Genomic DNA, 24,032 nt, shown 5'->3' with positions numbered 1-24,032 from the left:
TTTGGGTTTTCCACGTAAAGTATCATGTCATCTGCGAAAAGAGAGAGTTTGACTTCTTTGTCAATTTGAATATCTTTTATTTCTTTTTGTTGTCTGATTGCTGTTGCTAGGACTTCTAGTATTATGTTGAACAATAGTGGCAAGAGTGGGCATCCTTGAGGTGTTCTTGATCTTAAGGGAAAGGCTCTCAGCTTTTCCCCATTGAGGATGATTTTCACTGTGGATTTTTCATAGATGGATTTTATGAACTTGAGGAATGTTCCCTCTATCCCTATACTCTGAAGAGTTTTAATCAGGAAAGGATGTTATATTTTGTCAAATGCTTTTTCTGCATCAATTGAGAGGACCATATGGTTCTTCTCCCTCCTCTTATTAATGTGCAGGAAAAAACATGCAATGGAAAAAAGACAGTCTCTTCAATAAATGGTGCTGGGAAAATTGGACAGCCACATGCAGAAGAATGAAACTCGACCATTCTCTAACACCATACACAAAGATAAACTCAAAATGGATGAAAGACCTCAATGTGAGACAGGAATCCATCAAAATCCTAGAGGAGAACATAGGCAGTAACCTCTTTGACATCGGCCACAGCAACTTCTTTCAAGATACATCTCCAAAAGTTAGTGAAACACAAGCAAAAATGAACTTTTGGGACTTCATCAAGATAAAAAGCTTCTGCACAGCAAAGGAAACAGTCAACAAAACAAAGAGGCAACCCACAAACAAGAGGCCCTTGATAAATCCCAATATACATGGCAATTTTGTATATGATAATAAGATATTTCTATATTTTCTTCTAAAAGCAATATTTTCTAATTCACTAATTGTACAAACAACATAAAGTTGATTGTTTTGTGAGGAGGGTGTAATATAGGATGGACATACATATTTCCTTAATATGGCTACCTATTCTTTGTTAGAAACTCCATCCTATACACACGTTGTTATAGATCATATGTGGGTTTCTTTCTTTTTTTCCTATTTTTTTTGGTTGTTGAGGTACAATACAAATGACATAAAATTTGCCATAACCACTTTTAAGTGTACGGTTCAGTGGAATTAATACATTCATATTGTTTGCAGCCATCAACATCACCCATTCCATGCTTCTTTTCATCCTGTAAAACTGAAATTCTATGCCTATGAAAGAATAACCCCTTACTACTTCCTTTACCCAGCTCCTAGCAACAACCAAATATATGATTTTTTTTTCTTTTGTTCCCTATGCCTTTGCTTTCTTATTTAACAAATCATTGTTAAATCCAATGCCGTGAAGCTTTTTCCTGATATTTTCTCCTAAGAGTTTTATAGTTTTGGGTCTTTGATCTATTTTGAGTTAATTTTCATTTATGGTGTTTGTATATGAGTGTGGTTTTCCAAATCAGTAGGGTAAATTTATTCTAGGTAACTAATGGTACCAGCACAACAAGTTATTTGTATGCAAAAATACCCCAAAGTACATAAGAAAAATAAGGTTCAGCTAAATTATTCTGAAAACTTAAATGTATAAAAAACAACAAATGGTTTAGTACATACAATATCATATATTATACTATAGAATTTAATTTCATATATGATAATCTATATTCTCTACTATATATGCATATGTAGATACAGATATATATACCTATCTTCCTATCTTGCTAGCTAGTTATGAAAAATTAAAGCAGGAATTATCAAATGAAAATACAAAAGCACCTGACTATTAAGAAATTATTTTTAACAATTACAGCGAAAGAAAACACAATCACAATTTTCTAAAAATGAGATTTGAAGAACAAATATCTTGCACAGGAAATGGTAAACTCCCCAATGTACAAAGAAATGTGGATCATGGAAGAGAAACCAATTCAAACAATTAAACAGGAAAATTAGTGAAAGTGTATCTACAAGTAATTCAAAAGAGAGCGATTCTGTATGGACTATACATTTTTTAAAAATGACTCATCTCATTAAAGAATATTCAGTATGCATATTACTTTGAACTGAAATGTAATATAAAACAAGTAATGTAAGTAATACAAGTAATATAATGATTTAAAATTTGCTTATAAATAGAAGCAGAGGAGCATCTGGCTAGCTCAGTTGATAGAGCATGTGACTCTGGGTCCTGAACTCAATATGGGGCCTACTTTAAACAAACAAACAAACAAACAAACAAACAACAAACAAACAAAAAACCCCCAAACTCATAGAACTACCCACTAAAAAGGATGAAATTTACATTGCATAAATTGTATCTCTATAAACCTGATTTTAAAAGAAGGAATAGGGGAGCCTGGCTGGCTGTCAGGAAAGCATGTGACTCTTGATCTTGGGGTTGTGGGTTTGAGCCCCACATTGCATGTAGAGATTACTTAAGAATAAAATACTGAAAAAATAAAAATAAATAGAATCAGAAAATATTTATCATAGTAGTTAATATAGCAATACTTAATGGCATAAACTTAAATATAAATTGAATTCCTGCCAAAAAAAAAAATCTAGAGACACACTGTTCACAAAAATTAGCTCTAAAAGGATCACAGACTTAAAAGTAAAATGCAAAACTAAACCCCCCTGAAAGATAGCATAGGAGAACACATAGATGACCTTGGGTTAGGCGATCAGTTTTTACAACGCCAAAGACAACATACATGAAATAATAATTCATTAATTAGATTCCAATTAAAATTTAAAACTTTTGTTCTATGAAGGACACTGTCAAGAGAATAAGATGACTAGTCACAAAGCAGGAGAAAATATTTGCAAAGACATATCTGGTAAAAGTTTGTTACACAAAATATATAAATAATTCTTGACACTCAACAAGAAGAAAATGATCAACCCAATTTAAATGCACATCTCACCAAAGAAGATATACAGATGGCAAACAGCATATGAAAAGATGCTCAACATCATCTGTTATTAGAGAATTGTAAATTAAAACAAAAATGAGAAAGTGTAACACACTTATTTATAATTGGGAAGATTCAAGACACTGATAATACCAAATGCTGATGAACATGTGGAACAATATGAATTCTTATTCATTGCTTGTGGAAATGCAAAATTGTAAACTCACTTTGGAAAAGTTTGGAAGTTTCTTACAAAACTAAACATAATTTTACCATATGAGTCAGCTATTGCTATCCTTAGTATTTACCCAAAAGAGTTGAAAACTTATGCGCACACAAAAATCTGCACATGGTTGTTTATAACTACTTTATTCTTAATTGCCAAAACTTGGGAGCAACCAAGATGTTCTTTAGTAGGTGAATGAATAAATAATCTGTGGTACAAAAAATAATAATAATAATCCATGGTACATTCAGTTAGTAGAATATTATTCAGCAATAAAAACAAATAACATGTCAAGCCATGAAATAACATAGAGGAAGCTTAAATGAAAGAAACCAAGGCTACATACTATATAATTGCAACTCTACGACATTCTGGAAAATGTAAAACTAGGGAGACAGTAAAAAAGACCAGTGGTTTCAGGGGCTGGGGAGAAAGGAAGGATGAATAGGTAGAGGACAGAAGATTTTTACTGCTGTGAAATTAGCCTGTATGATTCTAGAACAATGGCTACATGTTACATGTCATGATACATTTGTCAACACACACAGAATGTACAACACCGAGGGTTAACCCTAATGCAAACTGTGGACTTTGAGTAATAGTGATGTGCCACTGTAAGTTAACTGACTGTAACAAATGCATCACCTTCGTGAAGGATGTTGATAGAAGGGTAAACCGTGTGTATGTGGGGTCAGAGAGTATATGGGAACTCTCTGTACCCTCCTTTTAATTTTGCTTTGGACCTAAAACTGTTCTAAAAAATAAAGTTTACATAACTAGATAGATAATATAATATATATATATATTTTTAGAAATTGAATGCCTAGTAACAGAGTGAGTTTAATAAGGTCCAACATATCTATACTAGTGAATATTTTGTGGAAATCAAAAACGGGTTAGATATTGACATTGGCATTATTCTTAACAGTCATTCATAGTCATAAAGTAAAATTTGAGTAAGTGTAGAATATCATTTAAAATATATATTCCATTTTCAATACTTTTTAAAACCACTTACATTCTCTTGATTCTAATATTTCTTTTTTTCCTAGTATTTCTTTCAACTACACATAAAAATGGTGAAAGGTATAAAAGGATTGACAATTTTGTCACACTAGTTAACTTGAGAGAGATTTTAAGAATATATAAGGAATGGCAGAAAAAAAAATAAAAGGTAATTTCTAAAGTAAGAAAAGTAAGTATACTGTCCACATTACAGAAAATTATAAAATGTATGTACACTCCAAACCATAGAGTTTCATGAAAAGAAGATGAACAAAAGGTCCATTGTGTTTGTTGTCGGTACACTGGATTTACACTTCTTTTTTTTTTTAAAGATCTATTTATATATTTTGGTGGGGGAGGGGTAGAGGGATAGAGAGTCTTAACTCTGTGCTGAGCATGGAGCCTGACACCGGGCTTGATCTCACAACCCTGAGATCATGACCTGAGCCAAAACCAAGAGTCAGATGCTTAACCGAGTCTGTGCCACCCAAGCACCCCTGGATTTACACTTCTAAACAAATGTTTTCTTTTTACCTTTTCAGTGTTCTTATTTTCCAAAAAGTATTTCAATTGCATTATCAGAAAAAGTAGTCATTGCCATATGGTCATTGTGAATAAATTGAGATGATCTATACATATAAAGCCAATTTAACAATAGGCTGCATTTCTCCTCAAAACTAACCTCAGTCTTAAATAGCTACTTTGATGAATAATAGTCTTGTTGGATGGGAAAATTGTAGGCAGATTTTCAGCTGACTACTGTAATTTCCTGTTTCTGTTCCTTTCCCTTTGTTTAATTCTATTCCCAAACTAAGAATTTTTAAGCTATATATTATTCTTGAAGAAAAGCAGCTCCTAAATTCTAGCTGTGGCACAAATTGACTTAAATAGAAGAGCTCTACTTACATGTAGAGCTGACTTGACATTGGTTACACAAAATCAAAGAATATATGATAAGCTCAAACAAAACAATATATGATAAGTTAAGCCTCAGTTATGGGCCCAGTTTCTTTAAAATGGAAGAAAATTTAAAAATTTCAGAGACACACTTTTCCCATTCAGTTCTTCTACTTTTAGGTCCTAGATTATTAACTGTTACAAGCAAGAGAAGAAATGTTGACTCCCTACAAACCTATCCTGACATCAGTGTATTAACCACTCCAGGTTGACATGTGTGTGCCTATACTAAGGAATGATGGAATGAGAAAACATTTGTCATTGAAGAAACATACTAAGTAACTTATGTATCTTGAACTTGATTCTAGGTGTTGGGAAATTTGTGTGGGACCACAAATTAGGAAATGGCTTTGTACTAAAATAGTAATGTCTTTTACAAAATAGTGTATAATTGTTGGGACCTACTGTATTCTGTATATTAATTACAATTTTTTTTTAGTACGTATGACCCAACATTCACCTGGGAAATTTCTGTGTTCTTAGGTAATAGTGATTTACTTGAACATAAACAAGGCTGTAATTCCATGATATCTACCTGTCTTGCTGGTTAATTAAAAAAAAAACAAACAAAAAAACAACTTTACAAAGTCAAACATATGTGTTTGTGAAGACGTTAAGAAATCTCTCCCAGATATTTTTGGTTTTGATACCATAGATGATAGGATTCATCATCAGAGGGATAAGAAGATAAATGTTGGCTCTAAAGATGCGGATGTGAGGAGTTATGTTCTGACCAAATCTGTGGATGATAAAAGAGAAAAAGGCGGGAATTGTAAAACACCAAGATGACCCAAGCATGAGAGCTACATGTACTTAAGGTCTTGAGTCTAGCCTCCTTTGATGGGAGTTGAAATACAGTGTGAAGAATGAGAATATAAGAGCAGATTATCAATATGAAGTCCAGCCCACCTGAAAGGAAGGCGAGAATCAAGCCTTAAAGTCTGTGGATCCTGGTATTGGCACAGGCCAGTTTGATCAGGGCCATAAATTCACAGTAGGTATGGGTGATGATGTTGGTTTTGCAGTAGGAAAGTCTCATCAGTAAGAAAGGATGAGGAGTCAAGCAGGATAATTCCATGTAGGACAATGGCCAAACTCAAAGCCATGATCACTCCATGAGTGCCTTAGAGGGTTGCAGATGACCACATATCGGTCAAAGGCCATGGCCAATAAAAGTCCTGACTCCATGGTGGACAGAGAGTGGATGAAGAATATCTGGGTGAGGCAAGCTTTAAAGCTGATTTCTCTGTCATTGAACCAGAAGAGACTGAGAATCTTGGGAAGGGCAGTGGTGCTAAGCATCAAGTCATTCAGAGAGAGCATGCAGAGGAAGAGATGTATGGGCTCATGAAGACTGTGGTCCATCTTGATGATGAACACAAGGACACAATTCCCCATCAGAGCCAGTGGGTAGACCAGGCAAAAGGGGATGGAGATCCAGACATGATAAGCCTCAGCCATGGGATTCTGAGGAGGAGGAAAGTAGTTACGTGGAAACTGGTTCCATTTTGAACCAACATTTTCAGTCACTAAACTTGCTGTAATTTAAGTGTTGTCAGAGTTACTTTCAATAGATTGAGCATAAAAAAGATACTCTTTGTTTGCACCTAAAATATGTGACCCATATCTTATGACAATCTATAGTAGGAAGCTTTGTGCCAGATTCAGGTATGGGAGTGAGGATGTGGATTTAGCCAGTAATATTTGTTTTAATCTCAAAATTCAAAAAGTGAATCAAAGAGTAGGCTTTACCCTAGGGAAAGAAAGAACAGAACCTAAAGTTGTGATATTTTGCTCCATATCTCATTTATTCTTCAAGGCATAAACACCACATAATAATGGCTGGAAACATACCATGTATTTATTTTGCTTATACTTTCACTAAACAAACAAATAAGAACAAAAGAGGCTGATTTTCAAATGAAAACTAGAAAGTTATTGCTCTGATTATGTCTCTGAAACATCTTTTGCCCTATCAAGCTTATTTTTTCTCTTCATTGGAAAATTTTATTTTTACATAATACCCTCTATAAAAGTATATAGCTATTTTAGATTGAAAACACTTACTGGACCTGGTACAAATCAATTTCTGTGAATGTGATCAGATTGATATGCAAAGACAAATATAACATTTGGACCATTTAAACCTTGATTTTCAGTTTTACTTAATCTTTGTTACTCTCACTTCATGAAGTTCAAATATTTTTATTTCCTCTCTGTTTTTCTCTGAAGTAGAAATGCCTGTCTCACGTAGTCCTCTTATTTCTTCATCTGGCTGGTTTTCGTCTGGGTTGCACCCAGCTTTCAGATGGCAGTAAGACAAATCGGCTGCCTCCTACTTCTTGCTCTGGTGCAAGGTTATGCAAAATTAATGCCCCATGAGTTTGGCTGTCAATGATCATGAATGAGAATATCTCTTTTTGTTCCTCTAGAGGAGTCTCACTGACCAGACAGATGACAGCCTCTGAGAGTTTTGCAGTCACTAGAGGACTTGCCTCAGGAACCAATAATGAAAGAGTCTGTGGGTATTAGGATCATAATGGTGATTGTTTAATTGTACTTTTGTGGGACTAAACATTACAAATTGTATAGGGAAAACATAGGCCTTCACAGCATGAAGTTGATTAAACTTTATATAGCCCCACATTTTTTTAACAGTGGAGTTCTAATGAAGTACTACCCATGCAGTACCTGCCTCAGAATCACCTGAAATGACCATATTTACCCAGATATTCCCTAAAATTTCATATTCCCCCAGATACTGCCTAAGTTATATCAGCTTAGCTGATATAATTTCCTTATCTTGAAAAGGAGGATAATAATATCTACTTTTCAGGAGTTATGTGATATTAAGATTAATAATATATAAAATAAAATTCCCCATTTACTACTTGACAAATAAAAAGTCATTTTATCATTATTATTATTGTTGTTATTTTAATGTTGCCTTTCAAATGTAAGCCTGGGATTTCCACAAATGAATGTGAAGAACTAAGTAACAATGTCAAGCGGTGTAATTAAATTCCCTGTTGCTCTTTAATTGATAGCCTTGGAAAGAATCTGTGAGATTAGTACCGATAATCGTTGATGACCAATGAAGGAACTATTACCCTAGACATGGGTCGAAAACGACCATATAATGAGTCATTTTGTCCCCTTTTCTACCCCTTTTCCTGTCATTAGTCTTCTCTGACCAAACTGCGGTTACAGACTTCCTGGGCCATCAACGGTACCACTGATTTTGCATATGGTGTTGATGTTGTTTATGATATCTTCACAAAGCTCATTAAGATAAATGATTTACCCAAATAAAAAAAGAGCAACTGAAGATGTCTCAGAGAACACAGTTAGAATTGGGGGAATTTAATACGTCAACTTGAATGGAAGGGGAAGAATTACAATGCTATATAACAGATTATATCCCAGGATCTGAGTTTCCTTTCTCAAAGACAAAAGTCCCTGTTTCCTTTTTCTTATTTAGTATAATGTAAAAGGCCCTTATTTGATATGTAAACTGCAAGTAAAGCATAGTCTTGTTAATATCAGAGGTCTATTCCGGAGATAGTCAAATCATAAGACAAATGTGTTAAATATCAGGAATTCCATATCCTATTTCTCCTCTTCTTTTTTTAAAGATTTGAATAAGTAGATAGATATAGATATGTCGCTAGATATGCGACATATATTTCTCTACCTCTGATTACTAAAATAATCCAGAGTACTTTGAATGCAAGGCTTTTAGTCTTCTTCTGGCTAAGACTTCTAAATGGACAAAGCTTCCTTTTGTTGTTAATGCCAACATGAGCATCTTTAGGTAAAATCTGACGAACCTCATGCTGTAGAGGAAGACCTGGTTTCAGGGTTGGCTTTGTATTGATCATACGACAATATTCATGTAATTTAATCTTTATGATCTCAAATTTTCTACACTTTAAGATATGGATACTAGTGGTACCTATATCATAATGTCTATATGAACCTTGAACAAATTAATATGGCTGTTGTGTTAAATAGAATGAATAACATAGCAATCACATTAATAAGTGGTAGTGGTGATAAATGATGATGGGAGTTGCAGTGGTGATAATAAATGGTACATAGATTTTCTTCCTCTAGGCTCTGTTGGATTTAAAGATTTTCTCATTGAAAGGGGAACTATACCTTACAGCCAGCTAGCTGCCTTTAGGGGGCTCCAGTTCTGCTAGCTCTTCTGTGCAGTAAATCTGACATGGGTAAACACCTGTGTGAAGATGGGATAGCAATAAAGCCCTGATGGTGACCGATTGGAGAATTAGGTCTAGATTTCATTACAAATAAAAATACAGGAAAGTTTAAGCAGATGAAAGCAACAGCTTCCAAAAGCAACTCTACTTTTAATAAAGGTATATTTAAAACAAAGTACTTGCTTTATTTTTTATAGTAACTTTTTTCTTTTTCATTTTTTAATTTAAATTCAATTAACCAACTTATAGTACATCATTAGTTTCAGATGTAGTTTCAAAAATTTATCAGTTGCGTAAAGTACTTGCTTTAAATTGCCTTATTTCTCGGTTGGTTCAGAATGCAGACAGGGCAAACATTGGTGTCATGTTGCCCCTGGCCCCACATCCCTAAACCAAGTAATAACATTTTCACTGTCTCTTCTTTTCCTTCCACTATGGGTCTGTAGTATCTGCCAGAAAGCCTCTCTGAGGAGTTTCTATTGAGTTTTGGGTAAAAGATGAGGGGATAGGCATCTTTCCACATGAGAAAATGTGATATAAAAACACACATACATTTCCAAATGTGAAGGTAATCTTTGAAATGCAAAACACTCTCCCATATTTTTTGTGAAGTTTAATTGGCAGATCTGTTTATGAAGAAAAATTGGAAATCCTTGTTTTTTGTCAGGTACACAACTTATCTAGAATTATCGTGATTCCCTATAGGGGTTATTCTCTCTCATAATCCTTCCAGAACACAATCTTCTCCTTATCAAGAAAATCCCCATACCCACTAAGTTCAATTGAAGCAAATAGTAACTTCCCAGGAAACTATCTCTGAATGATTCTGGTGATAAAGCCTAGCTTATTTGCCTCTCATTTGCACTCACAGAACACACTTTTTTTTTTTTAAGATTTTATTTATTTATTTGACAAAGAGAGAGAGAGAGACAGCTAGAGAGGGAACACAAGCAGGGGGAGTGGGAGAGGGAGAAGCAGGCTTCCTGCCGAGCAGGGAGCCCGATGCCAGGCTCGATCCCAGGACCCTGGGATAATGACCTGACCCGAAGGCAGACGCTTAACGACTGAGCCACCCAGGCACCCCCAGAACACACTTTTAAGTAGTTGAAATTTTTATGCAATGTTACATATATGTACAATGTATATTTAAATTTATCTTCTAAATAAATTGCAAGATTCCTGAGAGCAACATCTAAATTTTTATCACTGTTTTATGCCTGATATCTGGCAATAAGTCTTCCATGCAGTAGGCTATTTCCATTGGGAAAAAAATTAATTGCATTAAAAATAGAATTTTACATTTACTTATCATTAAATGATATATGTTACAGAAAATATAATAGGGAATAAAGTTTAGAATAGTATCAGCCCCTGTTTCATTATTTAAGTAAAAAAGAACAATTTGACCTGTTCCTTGTCAATTTAAAATCTCTTCCAGATTTCCCTAGATATCACTAAAACACTCAAAAAACAACTGTATAATGTTACATCAATTATTTTTATTCAATATAGATATATTAACATCAATTACTTAATTATTTATACCTGCCTCATTACTTGTATGTTAGAGTATATGTGCAAAATAATGAATAGAATATATATGAATTATTTATTTTCCTTTATTTTATTTTATTATTTTTTTTATTTTGTTCAATTAGCCAACATATAGTACATCATTAGTTTTTGATGTAGTGGTCATAAATACTCTACTCTTCAGTGTCACCAATAACACACACCCTTTCATAAATACACAATTAAAAAATCATAGCACATTTATATTCATTTCATTAGCAAATTAAAATGGAATAATCAGAGCCAAATGAAATGATTAACTACCTACTGAGATTATCTGAATAAGTTTTGGTGTCAGTAAGAGAGAGATGAATCAAAAAACGAATAGGATGAATGGATAAATGGTAGAGGGATGAACAGAAGGATAGATACGAGATAAAGGAAACATAGCAACATGGTAAGTGGAGAATCAAGGGACTGAGTAAACATGATGGATATTTACTGTATAATTTTTTCAACTTTTCTGTTTGTTTAAAAATATTTATAATAAAAATTTGGGGGGAAAAAGAGAGATGAGGCTCTGGTCATTACTGCTATTCAGTAGTGGGGAAGGATAATGAGAATTTGCTTCCAGTATGTGGGCCTTTCCATGTCTCTTAGATTGGAATATAGTCTTCACAAACTTTTCTATTTAAGAGATATTTTCACTTAATAATGTAAGGAAAATATCATAATAAAATGAAATTCATTTAAAGAATACAAGGGAAAGGTAACACCTTAAAGAGTAAGGCTACAGCCCAGTCTGCATCCTTTTGGATAGGCTTGTCCTCAACTGAAGTGTTGATGGCAATCTGTGTAGATACATTGTGTGTGTGTGTTTGCATGTGTCTCTGTGTGTTTATTCAACCAGTGAATACCATGGGAAAATGTTTCACAATTTGTATAGTGAAGACTCAGATATAAGAGATTAGATAGCTAAGGATTTCTAAATTTGAATTTAAAGGATTATATGGAGACATTTGTTTCTGGACAAGTTGGAGTAACAGAGACCTGCACGAAAGAACTAAAACACCATAAAATATATGAAATAAAGGCACTCAAGATATTGGACGTAAGATAATTAAGGACAATGGAAACTGAGGGATGGGAAACAAATGAAGAAATGTCGTTATCCCCAAGCTTACTGCATAGGGAAAGTTATCAAAACACATTAGGGAAAGGTAGAACCCGGGCAGAGTTCAACATGATTCCTAAATTCAGGATCTGGAGCTGGGATTCTTGGGAGAATAAAACAATTAGAAACAGTCAACCAATATACTGAAGAGAAGAAATCTGCACAGAGAAGGAACTCTTTTGATCTTCAGAAGGAGTGCATTAAAAACTTACTTTAGCGCTGATTAGTTCATGCATGAACTAATTAGTTCAGTTTAGTTTGCGTTAATCTACCCAAAATATGTGTGAACCAGTCTACCCTAAATTGGAAGAAGAACCATACACAAAAAATTGGGACAATACTTGAAGCCAGCCCTTTTTGAGCAGCCATACTGGAATTTTTCATAATTTATTGTGATATCTATATCTAGAGAATAATCTTTGTATCACAATAGATATAGGAAGATACAGGGAGACCATACAGTGGGGCAAAATGAGTACTAGATGCTCTGCTTTCACATAGTACAACCTAAAAACAAAACCTGACAAGATCGACCAATTTTCAATCTAATCAAGTCTTGAATAAAGTGTGAAAACATAGAAATAAAAAAAAATTAGCATCCAACATGGTAAAATACATAATGTCTGGCATCCGTTCCTACTTACCAATCATGAAACTAAGTAGAAAAACAAAATTCAGGGCCCCTGGGTAGCTCAGTCGTTAAGCATCTGCCTTTGGCTCAGGTTGTGATCCCAGAGTCCTGGGATCCAGCCCCACATTAGGCTCCCTGCTCCGCAGGAAGTCTGCCTCTCCCTCCCACTCCCCCTGCTTGTGTTCCCTCTCTCGTTGTGCCTCTCTCTGGCAAATAAATAAATAAAATCTTAAAAAAAAAGAAAAACAAAATTCATAATAAGTGAGGAGAACAATTAATCAATTGAAACTGACCCCGAATGACATAGCCATTTAAAGTTTTTACAAATGCATTCTATATCTTTGAAAACCAGTGTCCTAGCATCCAAGGGAAAGGATAAAATTGGGATGGCAGTCCAAAATTCACCATCAAAATAAACTGTCACTATTTGACACAACTGGAAGTTCACCAAAATGTTCCATTCAAAAGGCTTTTTTTTTTTTTTTTTAAATTTGACATGGCTCAGAGATCACCCTGTGAGAAAAAGGCATTTGTAGTGGCAATTGTTTAACATTAGAGTATCTTGAGGCAAATTTACTGATTGGGCTAACAAAAGACTGACCATAAAACTGAAATAAACAAACAAACAAAAAACAGAGAATGAGATGTCCATCAGAGGATTTGAAAAGTTCCAACATATTCCTAGGAATCTAGAAAATCACATACCTGTGTGCATAGCACATGCACAAGATTAAAAAAAAAGAAAAAGAAAAAACAACACTCAAAATAAAAATTTTGCTTTCTAATCAAAGACTTGATATTAGCTATAATAAATAAGTTCTATGAACTAAAATAAACCAAGTCTAAAGAAGAAAAAGAAAGTTTGAGAATTATGTGTCACCAAATAGAGAATATAAATAAAGAGGAATTATAAAAAAAGAACCAAATATAATGGAAAAGTATAATAAATGAAATGTAAAATTCACTACAGGTGCTCAAAAGCATATTTGAACTTGTAGAAAAAAAACAAATAAACAAACTTGAAGAGAGGCCAATTGAGACTATCCAACTAGAGAAGTAAGGAAAAAATGCAGAGAAATGAAAAGTCTCAAAAACTTGCAGGATACTAACAAAAATAGCAATATACATAAAAAGGAAATCAGAGAATGACAAGAGGGACACAAATAACATTTGAAGAAATATGGCTGAAATTTTTCGAAAATTGATTGAAAAACTTTAATTCTCATATACAAGAAGCTCAGCAAACTCCAAATAGAATGAAAATTAGATATTCTTAACTAGAGTGTCAAACTTTTGAAAGAAGAGAACAAAGGGAGAATCTTGAAAGCGGCAAGATATGCTTTTAAACACATTTGATTGTTAAGAATTTAAAGAATCTCTCCTTGATTCTCTTGGTTTTCACACCATACATAATAGGGTTCATCATAGGTGGAATAAGAAGATATATATTGGCTATAAAAATGTGGGTATGTGGAGCAATGTGGTGGCCAAACCTACGAGTGAGAAAAGAGAAAAAGGCTGGTGTATAAAACACTAAGATGACCCATACATGGGAGACACATGTACTTAAGGTCTTCAGGCAGGCAGCTTTGGATGGGAGATTAAAGACAGTGAGAAGAATAAGGACATAAGAACAGATGATCAATATGAAATCCATTCCCCCTGTCAGGAATGCCACAATTAGGCTGTAGGCTCTACGAATCTTGGTCTCAGTGCAAACCAGCTTTATCAGGGCCATAAACTCACAGTAGGTATGGGGGATGACATTCGTTCTGCAGTAGGAAAGCCACCGCAGTAGAGAGGGGTGTGGACTGAGGAGTATAGCTCCTCTGAAGACAATGCCCAAACCCAAGCCTACAATCACTGCAGGTGTTAGGATAGTGGAATGTCTTAATGGGTGGCAGATGGCTATGTAGCGGTCAAAAGCCATGGCCAAAATAAATCCAGATTCCATAGTAGACAGAGAATGAATAAGATACATTTGAGTGAGGCAGGCTTCAAAGTAGATCTCTCTGTAACTGAACCAGAAGAGGCTGAGTATCTTGGGAATTGTAGAAGAAGTAAGCATCAAATCAGCCACAGACAACATGCATAGAAAGAGGTACATAGGTTCATGCAGTTTGTGGTCTGTCTTGACAATGAATAGAAGGGCAGCATTTCCCATTAGTGACACTATGTAGACGAGGCAAAAAGGGATAGAAATCCGTACGTGGACAGCCTCCAGTCCTGGAATGTCAAGCAGTAGGAAAGTAGTAGGGCGAAGATTGGTCCTGTTGTAATTTAACATTATGCAAACAGTAGATATTCTATGACCCTGTCCAAAGTAAAAAAAAAAATCACAAAGATTATAAATATATGAATACAATTTTTTTTCATTATTATGGGCTGGGAGAGATGCTGGCTATTGAATTATTTCTTCAGTAGTATAATCTTGAAATGCATCAAATATATGACACTGTGCTTTTTTGGGTAAAAAAAAATAGAGGGCGCCTGGGTGGCTCAGTTGGTAAGCGACTGCCTTCGGCTCAGGTCATGATCCTGGAGTCCCGGGATCGAGTCCCGCATCGGGCTCCCTGCTCAGTGGGGAGTCTGCTTCTCCCTCTGACCCTCTTCCCTCTCGTGCTTTCTCTTTCTCATTCTCTCTCTCTCAAATAAATAAAATCTTAAAAAAAATAGTAGAAAAGCCTCTATCTATCTATCCTCTGTGTATCTACCACCTCGCCTTTTTTTCAGAAAGTGTTGCTCAGTTAGCCAGATGCATTTCAGTAGTACTACAGATGTAGTAGTAGATATATTGCTGAATATGAAGATATATGTTTCTACTGTTTGAGACAAGCAAAAAAGGGTAAGTACCACCATCATGAATTAGATTAGTGATTTGTGATATTTTAACCCCTCTTATTCCCTTCCCAATGATAGGGCTTATAGATATAAGGAAAAGGTGACTTGGGAAATACCAAAGAACAATTGAGGAAATTAGCTAAAAAAGCAGAATAAAGAGGTGTGAACCAAATTGGTCCTATTTTTTAAAGGTGAGTCATTGAGCTAATAAACGAAGGACCCTTATCTTCATAAAATCAGCTCATCTGAATGATAAGAAAATACTTAGCAAAGGTCTATAGAGAAAATGACTAAGTCTGGAAAACATGGGTATTCAGATTACCAGATATTTGTGTGTTTTTTGTAAAAGATCAATCAAATTTTTCCAGAAGGTGAATAATACATTCTTCAATCACATGATACACTTCACACTGACTTTTGTTTCCAAAGCAAACTTTTGTTTTTCCCTATATGCCTTATGCTGTGCCTTTTATTCTTGTGACTTACTCATTCCATAACTGGAGGCCTCTATCTCCCACTCCTCTTCACCCATTTTGTCCATCTCCCACCCCCTTCCTTCTAGCAACCATCAGTTTGTTGTCTGTGTTTATAGGTCTGATTCCTGAAGTCAACTTTTAAATGCAACTCTTAGCTCCCACATACCAGCTTGCCAAAAAGCATGCCTTAGAATCTGTGAACAATTATTTTGGAAAAGTATCCTAACAATACTTAATTTTGAGTTGCTAAGTCATTATTTTGATTCAGATATTGATATATGGTGAGCTATATAACATGAGGCATCCTTTCACTCTGAATAAAACTAAGTATGATTTTTTTTTTAAGGTTTTGACCAATGCAGTTCAGGACTAAATCCTAGGAGGAGATTAACAAAAGTTATGAACAAAGGTTACACATCAGCTTAAATATTGAGTTCATTTTCTTCTACCTTATTTTTTGTCAAGAAGTTTAACCATCCTTCAGAGAGTCATAAGTCCAGTCTTCAGTACTTAAGACTGGACCTAGAACCCCATCCTAAGCTCCATCATTCCATTCTCAAGGAAGCACTGAATTTTCCCACCCCAAATCAACTATAATTTTGCAGCCTGTAACCTGGTTATCTTACCTCTACAATGAGATGGTCTCGTTGCTCACCCTGAGGGTCAGCTTAATATTGGCTATAACTACAACAAGAGCCATTATGCCTCTTATCCTGGGGGACCAGAGGCCTGCAAGGAATATCCTGCCTATCACCACTCATGAGAATGCTCTCTGATTGTAAACAATTTCACTGACTTCTCCCTGTCTCTCCCAGGCACAGTTTGGTCTCTTGAAAAGAATCAATCTTGTAGTGTCTTAGCCACTTAAGCTCTTAGCTTAGATACCAATAAGAGATGGCCTCTGGTCTCCTGATCTCTTGAGATACTTGATTTATTACAACCCCGGGCTTAAGCACATGTAGGTGCTGTGAATTAATGCTGTCTTACAATGTATGTGAGGAGAGCTAGAAGGAGTGGGGGATACCAGAGAGGTGCATGCTTATGAATTAATTAGGGCATCCACATTAATATCCCCATGTCTCTAGATATCCTTAAGTAAATTACTTGAATCTTATTTAGTTCTGAAAAACAACTGAAGCTCCAGGATATTTTCTAGTCATGTTCTTGTTCTTGTTCCTGAATCCCCCCGAAATTTATTTGTTTGATCAAGTACAGGATATTCATTATCCCCCTATACAAAAGAATCATTATTTGCATTTTGGTTGGTATATTATGCAAATATTGGGTATGTTTTCCTTATATATATGTCCCTTCTTATCCTCCTCTCCTATTTCTGTGTTTCAGGAGTGATGAACATTATAGGCTATATTTTCCAGGATCACAGATTACCTATATTTATGCTGTGTTTGTTCAGTGGAAGCACTGGCAGGAAAATATTAGGGAAGACGTAAGGAAAACCTGGTTTATTTTTCCCTATTTCTCTCTTTTCAACTGCATCTGCTCCAGGGTTCCAGATCCTGCCGGAGTGGACTTCCATGGTTTCAGCTTCCACTGAGAGACTCATATCTTTGAGATATGATTAAACTGCTGGTTCCTCTCTCTGTTTCACTGACCTAGAGTTGGTATGGCTTCCCATAGTTCTTTAAAAAATTTTTTTTGTATTTCTTAAGTAGACTCCATGCTTAGTATGGAGCCCAATGCAGGGCTTGAACTCATGACCTCAGTGAGCTAAGATTAAGATCAGAGGCTTAACCAACTGAGCCATCCAGGTGCCCTGATGAGTACCTATAGTTCTTAATTTCTGGGAGACTTTATTTTTGAATACTTCACTTCTTGGAAGTTCTATAATTCACATAATTATCAGTATTAAATTTGCCCTATAAATATTCAACAGCTTTTTGTTTCCTGGTTAGATTCTGACTAATACAGATACCTTTCACAATACTATATGGCTTTGGTAATTAGTTGATTTGAAAGAATGACAGTATTTCCTCGTTAACTGTTTTTAAATATTAGAAAGGGAACAATAAAAAACAACCAGCAGCCTTGACCCCAAAATAATAAAGGTCATATATGAAAAACACTTGTGCTAACATTATAGTCAATGGTGAAATACTGAAAGTTTTTTTCTCTATGATCAGGAACAAGACAAAGAATACCCATTTCTATCACTTGTATTCAACACAGTACTGGAAGTCCTAGCCAGAGCAATTAGACAAGAAAAAGAAATTAAAGGCATCCAAGTTTGCAGATGAATTGATCTTATAAAAAGAAAACCATAAAGATCTCCTCTCTCTCTCTCTCTCTCTCTCACATACACACACACACCCCTACTAGAATTAATAAATAAATCAGCAAAATTGCATGATTCAAAATCAACATGCAGAAATCAAAAATTGCATTTCTATACACTAATAATGAGTAATCTGATAAGGAAATTATGTAAACAATTCCATTTACAATATTATCAAGAAGAATAAAATAGGACTAAATTTAAGCAAAGAGACAAATACTTATACACTAAAAAATACAAAACATTGTTGCAAGATATTAATGAAGACAAAAATAAATGGAAAACTATTCCATATTTATGGATTGGAAGACATTATACTGTTAATATGTCAATACTACCCAAAGTGATCTACAAATTCCATGCAATCCCTACCAAAGTCGTAACAGCATTTTTTTGCAGAAACAGAAAAATCTAATGTAAAATTCACACAAAATCTCAAGGATCCCAAAATAGCCAAAAGAAAAAAAAATTGAAAAATAAGAACAAAGTTGAGGTCTCATACCTCCTGATTTCACAACTTACTCCAAAACGACAATAATCAAAACAGTATGTTGCTGGCCTAAAGATAGACATATGACCTATGGAATAAAAAAGAGAGTTCCCAAATAAACTCTCACATATATGGTTGGGTAATTTCTACAAGATCATTCAATGGGGAAAGAATAACTTTTTTTTCAACAAATGGTGATGTAAAAACTACATAGCCACATACAATAGAATAAAGTTGCATATAAAAATTACTAAAAATGGATCAAACTCCTAAATAGGGGAGGTAGAACTGCAAATTCTTAGAAAAAAAATTAGGAAAATCCTTCATGACATTGTATTTGACAATTTCTTGGATATGACACCAAAATGTAGACAACAAAAGTAAAAATAAATAAGCAGGACTTCATCAAAATTAAAACTTTTGTGCTTAAATACAGAGAATAAACTGCTGGTTGCCAAAGGGGAGGTCAGTGAGGGGAAGGGTGATATAGGTGATGCAGATTAAGGAGGGCCCTTGCTGTGATGAGCTCAATGAGACGTTACTTTGCATTTATTAGGATGGCTATCACTTAAAAAAAAACAACAACTGTTGGTGTGGATATGAAAACATTGGAACCCTTGTGCATTGCTAGTGGGACTGTAAAATGATGAAGATGCTCTGGAAAACGTATGGCCATTCCTTACAAATGAAAAAAAGAAATACCATATGATACAGCAATTCGACTTCTGGGTATATACCCCAAATAAATTAAAACAGGGACTTAAACAGATATTTATACAACTATATTAATAGCAGCATTATTCACAATAGCCAAAAGGTAGAAGCAACCCAAATGTCCATCCACAGATAAATGGATAAATAAAATGCAAGATAGATGATAGATAGATAGGTAGATAGATAGATAAATAGATAGGAATCTACATCTAGATCTATATGTTTTATCTATGTAACTATAGTCCACTATAATATATAGGAATATTATTCAACATTAAAAAAGAAGGAAATTCTGATGCATTCTACAACATGAATCAATCTTGAAGATTTTATGCTGAATGAAATAAGCCAATCACAAAAGGACAAATACTGTATGATTCCACTTGGATGAGGAACCTAAGTATAATGATAGTTGCTAGGGGATGTGGGGAATGGGGAGTTAATGTTAATGGACAGAATTTCAGATGGGAAAGATAAAGAAATCTCTGAAGAAGGATGGTGGTGATGATTGCACAACCATGCGAATGCACAAATTCCACTGGACTGGACAATTAAAAATGGTTAAAATAATAACTATTAGGTTAGGCTATTTTACCACAAACATTCCACCTTAATGCTAAAAACATGAATGGTAATATTGGATAGATAGATACATAGATACATAGATGACAGATGGATCTTCATGGTCTTTTCTTTATTACCAACATACAAATATATATTAACAAAGAGAAATATCAGGGGAAGCTTCTTTCAGTTGTACCCTAAGCTGTTCCATAATCAAGAGTGGGAAACCATCCATCCTTTAGTTCTCTAGAGAAATCTTATTTTGTTTACAATGTATGTCTTTTTCTCCTTTTTCTGCTGGTCACTCTCTATTTGTAATTATCCTCCAAAAGACATACAGTTAGAAGGAAATTAACAATTTGTCCTCCAATATTTAATAAATAAGCTGAAATTACTTGTTGGATTAGAATTTTTGGAATTCACAGACATTTAGTAAATAAAAGAGAACTTTCAGGCAGTAAATGCAATTCAACTTGCAGGAGTAAGAGCAGCTAGTTATTTTACTTATATCATCTCTTTTATTTCCATTTATTTTGTCAATCCAACTGAAATCAAGCAACTTTGACCATTAATGTCCTAAGAACATGCTCCCATATTTTCTTGGTCCCCACTCCATACACAATGGAGTTGAGGAAAGGGGGCACCAAAAGATACATATCTGCAATAAAAATATGGATATGTGCAGGCACATTCTTCCCAAAACAGTGAGTGAAAATGGAAAAACCAGTTGTGGAATAAAACACAAGTATAACACAGACATGTGATCCACATGTGCCCAAAGCCTTGAAGCCAGCTTCTCGGGATGGCAGGCAGAATACAGAGCGGAGGATGAAGGCATAGGATACAGCAGTGAGAATGGCATCACATGAGCCAATGATGGAAGCCACACTGAGGCTGTAATTCTTGGTGACCCCTATGTCCACACACGCCAACTTCACCACAGCCATGAACTCACAGTAAGTGTGGGCAATGATTGGTGTTCTGCAGTAGGGCAGCTGTTTGAGCAGGATGGGATGTGGAGAAAAGAAGGCTAGTCCCCAAATCACCACAATAATACCCATTATGGTGATGTGAGCATGGGTGAGAATGGTGGTATGGCGCAGCGGATCACAAATGGCCACGTAACGGTCAACGGCCATGGTCAGGAAAAAGCCCGATTCCATAGCAGTAAAACTGTGAATGAAGAACATTTGGGCTAGACAGGCATCAAAGGCGATGTTATGGGCTCTGAGCCAGAAGAGACAGAGCATGCGGGGCAGCGTGGAGGTGGAGAGGACCAGTTCGGTGATGGAGAGCATGCCGAGGAAGAGGAACATAGATAGGCTCGTGGAGACTTTGCTCTGCCCTCACCACGGCCAGGATGGTCACATTCCCCACCACAGCCACCACGTACACGGAGCAGAAGGGAATCCCAATCCAGACATGCAGGTGCTCTAGTCCTGGGATGCCCATCAGCAAGAAGGTGACAGGAAAGGGACGAGAAGTGTTGAGAGGAGGCATGATGCTTTTCCCTTTGCTTTTTGTCACTACTTCTGAAAAGGAAGCAGCACAACCAGATGCTGAAAATGGAGATTCAGTTCAAGAAGACCCTTAATGATCTGTTACTAAAAACAATTCAAATTTATAATCGGGTGTATTTAAATTCACTGGGATAATAATGTTAAAATTAACAATAATATACCAAATGACTATGTTTAGAAGTACAGAAAGATAATACTTATATTATTCCAGGGACCTAAATGTCACCTTGTCCCTTCATTTGCAATAAAAGAGTCCATCTTTAGTCACACTTGTACTTAATTCAACAAATATTTACTGAGAGGTTACTGAGTTTCTTCCTTGAGCTCTCATTCAGTATTTCCCTCAGGTCAATGAGTTTTCCATAACTGGAAGTGATCAAGCAGAGGCCTTGTGAAAATATCAAGGGGTTATTGAAAGGACCCTTACAATCCACTCTTCTATAAACTTGGGGAATAGAAATAAATGGTCTTTGTCCCTCTCTGGACATGATATTGAAGTCTTTGGCACAGCTTTTGAAGTAGAATCAACTCAGTTTGTATCTTCAGCCTTTCATTTACCACTCTGCATATGTAGCTAATCTGACAAAATTTAACAACGATGTTGCTTTTTTTCCTATTGTTTATTTCTTTCTATCATGTACTACTTAAATAGGCACATACTATGTTTTCTTGAACCAAAAGATACCTGTTTGTAAGGATAAGTATTTCTTAACATTAACCCCTCACTACATTTTTATCCTCATTTTTTTTTCAGATTTAGATCATTTCACTGCACAGCTGGATACTAATTGTGCTCCTTCTTTTGTTGATCCAGAAACCCAAATTCCCAAACATGCACAACAGTTTATTTATTGGATTGGTGAATTTACCTAATGATGCTTGAGATACCAGTTACTGACTATAGTAGGTTTCTTTATACTTCTTCCTATAGTTCCAGTGGACAGTCAGACCTCCAGGGCAGAAAAGCCCTGGGATAAAGAAAGGGGTTGAGCATGAGGCAGGAGTTGGGAGGGTTAAAGAAAAGAACTTTTAAGTCACCACAAATCTTCAGTTGTAGAGTAAACCTTGGTTACTAGTTTTCTGCTTTTCCTGTCTCCCCTCAAGGCAGTACTTAGTATGTATGTAGTACTGCCATCAGTTTTTAAGGAGAATCTGCTTTCCTTATATCTCAAACAAATCCTCATAAATATAATATAAACTAATTAGAACTTACACCGTGTTATCGCTACATATGCTTTCCTGAATCATGCCAAAACACGTATATCCCCCAAATATCATTAACCATATATATATAAATTTTTTTTCTAGGCTTTTACATTTACTAGAACTTAGCTTTATTATAGTTGAAAAACACTTGAAGAACACAATTATGGCTTTTTTTTCATGATTTAGCTTTAAACAAGTAATTACACTATAACTTTAAACAGGTAATTTATAAGGCAAAAAATTATCCCAAAGGGAAGGGAAGGATGAAATACACAGAAATGACAGCAAGGGATCAAATTAAGTTTAGTGAGTTAAGAAAAGCTGGAATGTGAAGATTACATGACTTTTTCCCTGGGTTCTGAATATAGATATTTAGATATATAGAGAGATATTGCATATCTACCTATCTGCATCCACATGCATGCACACATAAACAAAGGAAAGGGAAAGGAGCATAAATAAAGTTCCATCAGGAAGGACAATCATGGTGTAATGAATTAAATCTAGTGTAGTTGGGACTCAAAGATTACAAAGAGGTTAAAGTGAAATAAAATTCGATGGGTAAACAAGGGTCCCCAACATTCATGTGTAAGCACATAACCAATGGGAAACGTTATAATCTGACCAGTGCAGTGGCTGTCATTTGTTTAGGTGCTAAGTACATGTTGGTTACAGATACAATACTGAGAATTTCAAGAGCAGGACTAGAAAGTACACACACTCACAGATATACACACTGGTTTCTAAACCATTTTTTAAAAATTTTTATTGTTATGTTAATCACCATATATTACATCATTTGTTTTGGTGTAGTGTTCCATGATTCACTGTTTGTTCATAACACCCAGTGCTCCATGCAGAATGTGCCCTCTTTAATACCCATCACCAGGCTAACCCATCCCCCTCCCATCCTCCCCTCTAGAACCCTCAGTTTGTTTTTCAGAGTCCATCATCTCTCCTGGTTCGTCTCCCCCTCTGACTTACTCGCCTTCATTCTTCCTCTCCTGCTATCTTCTTCTTTTTCTTTTTTCTTAAAATATGTTGCGTTATTTGTTTCAGAAGTACAGATCCGTGATTCATCAGTCTTGTACAATTCACAGTGCTCACCGTAGCACATACCCTCCCCAATGTCTATCACCCAGCCACCCCATCCCTCCAGACCCCCACCACTCCAGCAACCCTCAGTTTGTTCCTGAGATTAAGAATTCCTCATATCAGTGAGGTCATATGATACATGTCTTTCTCTGATTGACTTACTTCACTAAGCATAACACCCTCCAGTTCCATCCACATCATTACAAAGGGCAAGATCTCATTCCATTTGATGGCTGCATAATATTCCATTGTGTATATATACCAC

At 35.4% G+C, this 24,032-nt stretch overlaps 1 protein-coding gene and 2 pseudogenes across 1 annotated transcript; all 3 read right to left on the bottom strand.

The window, feature by feature from the left end:
* Nucleotides 1–5,616: 5,616 nt before the first annotated feature.
* On the bottom strand, nucleotides 5,617–6,548 carry LOC112806304 (olfactory receptor 52K2-like; annotated as a pseudogene).
* A 7,362-nt stretch (nucleotides 6,549–13,910) lies between these two features.
* LOC112806303 (olfactory receptor 52D1-like) lies at nucleotides 13,911–14,855 on the bottom strand. The gene has a single exon (XM_025848597.2). It carries the CDS (start codon nucleotides 14,853–14,855, stop codon nucleotides 13,911–13,913), a length of 945 nt encoding a protein of 314 aa, XP_025704382.2.
* A 5,642-nt stretch (nucleotides 14,856–20,497) lies between these two features.
* LOC112840688 (olfactory receptor 52E4-like) lies at nucleotides 20,498–21,446 on the bottom strand (annotated as a pseudogene).
* Between the last annotated feature and the right edge of the window lie 2,586 nt (nucleotides 21,447–24,032).

Source organism: Callorhinus ursinus, unplaced genomic scaffold (assembly GCF_003265705.2).
Source record: "Callorhinus ursinus isolate GAN/ISIS: 27379988/994484 unplaced genomic scaffold, GSC_fseal_2.0 scaffold35, whole genome shotgun sequence".
NCBI lineage: Eukaryota > Metazoa > Chordata > Mammalia > Carnivora > Otariidae > Callorhinus > Callorhinus ursinus.
The sequence above is the reverse complement of the archived record's forward strand: the minus strand, read 5'-3'. Positions and strand labels throughout refer to the sequence as shown.

Coding starts and splice junctions, on each gene's coding strand:
- LOC112806303 (XM_025848597.2), bottom strand. CDS start 14,855: ATGTTAAATTACAACAGGACCAATCTTCGCCCTACTACTTTCCTACTG.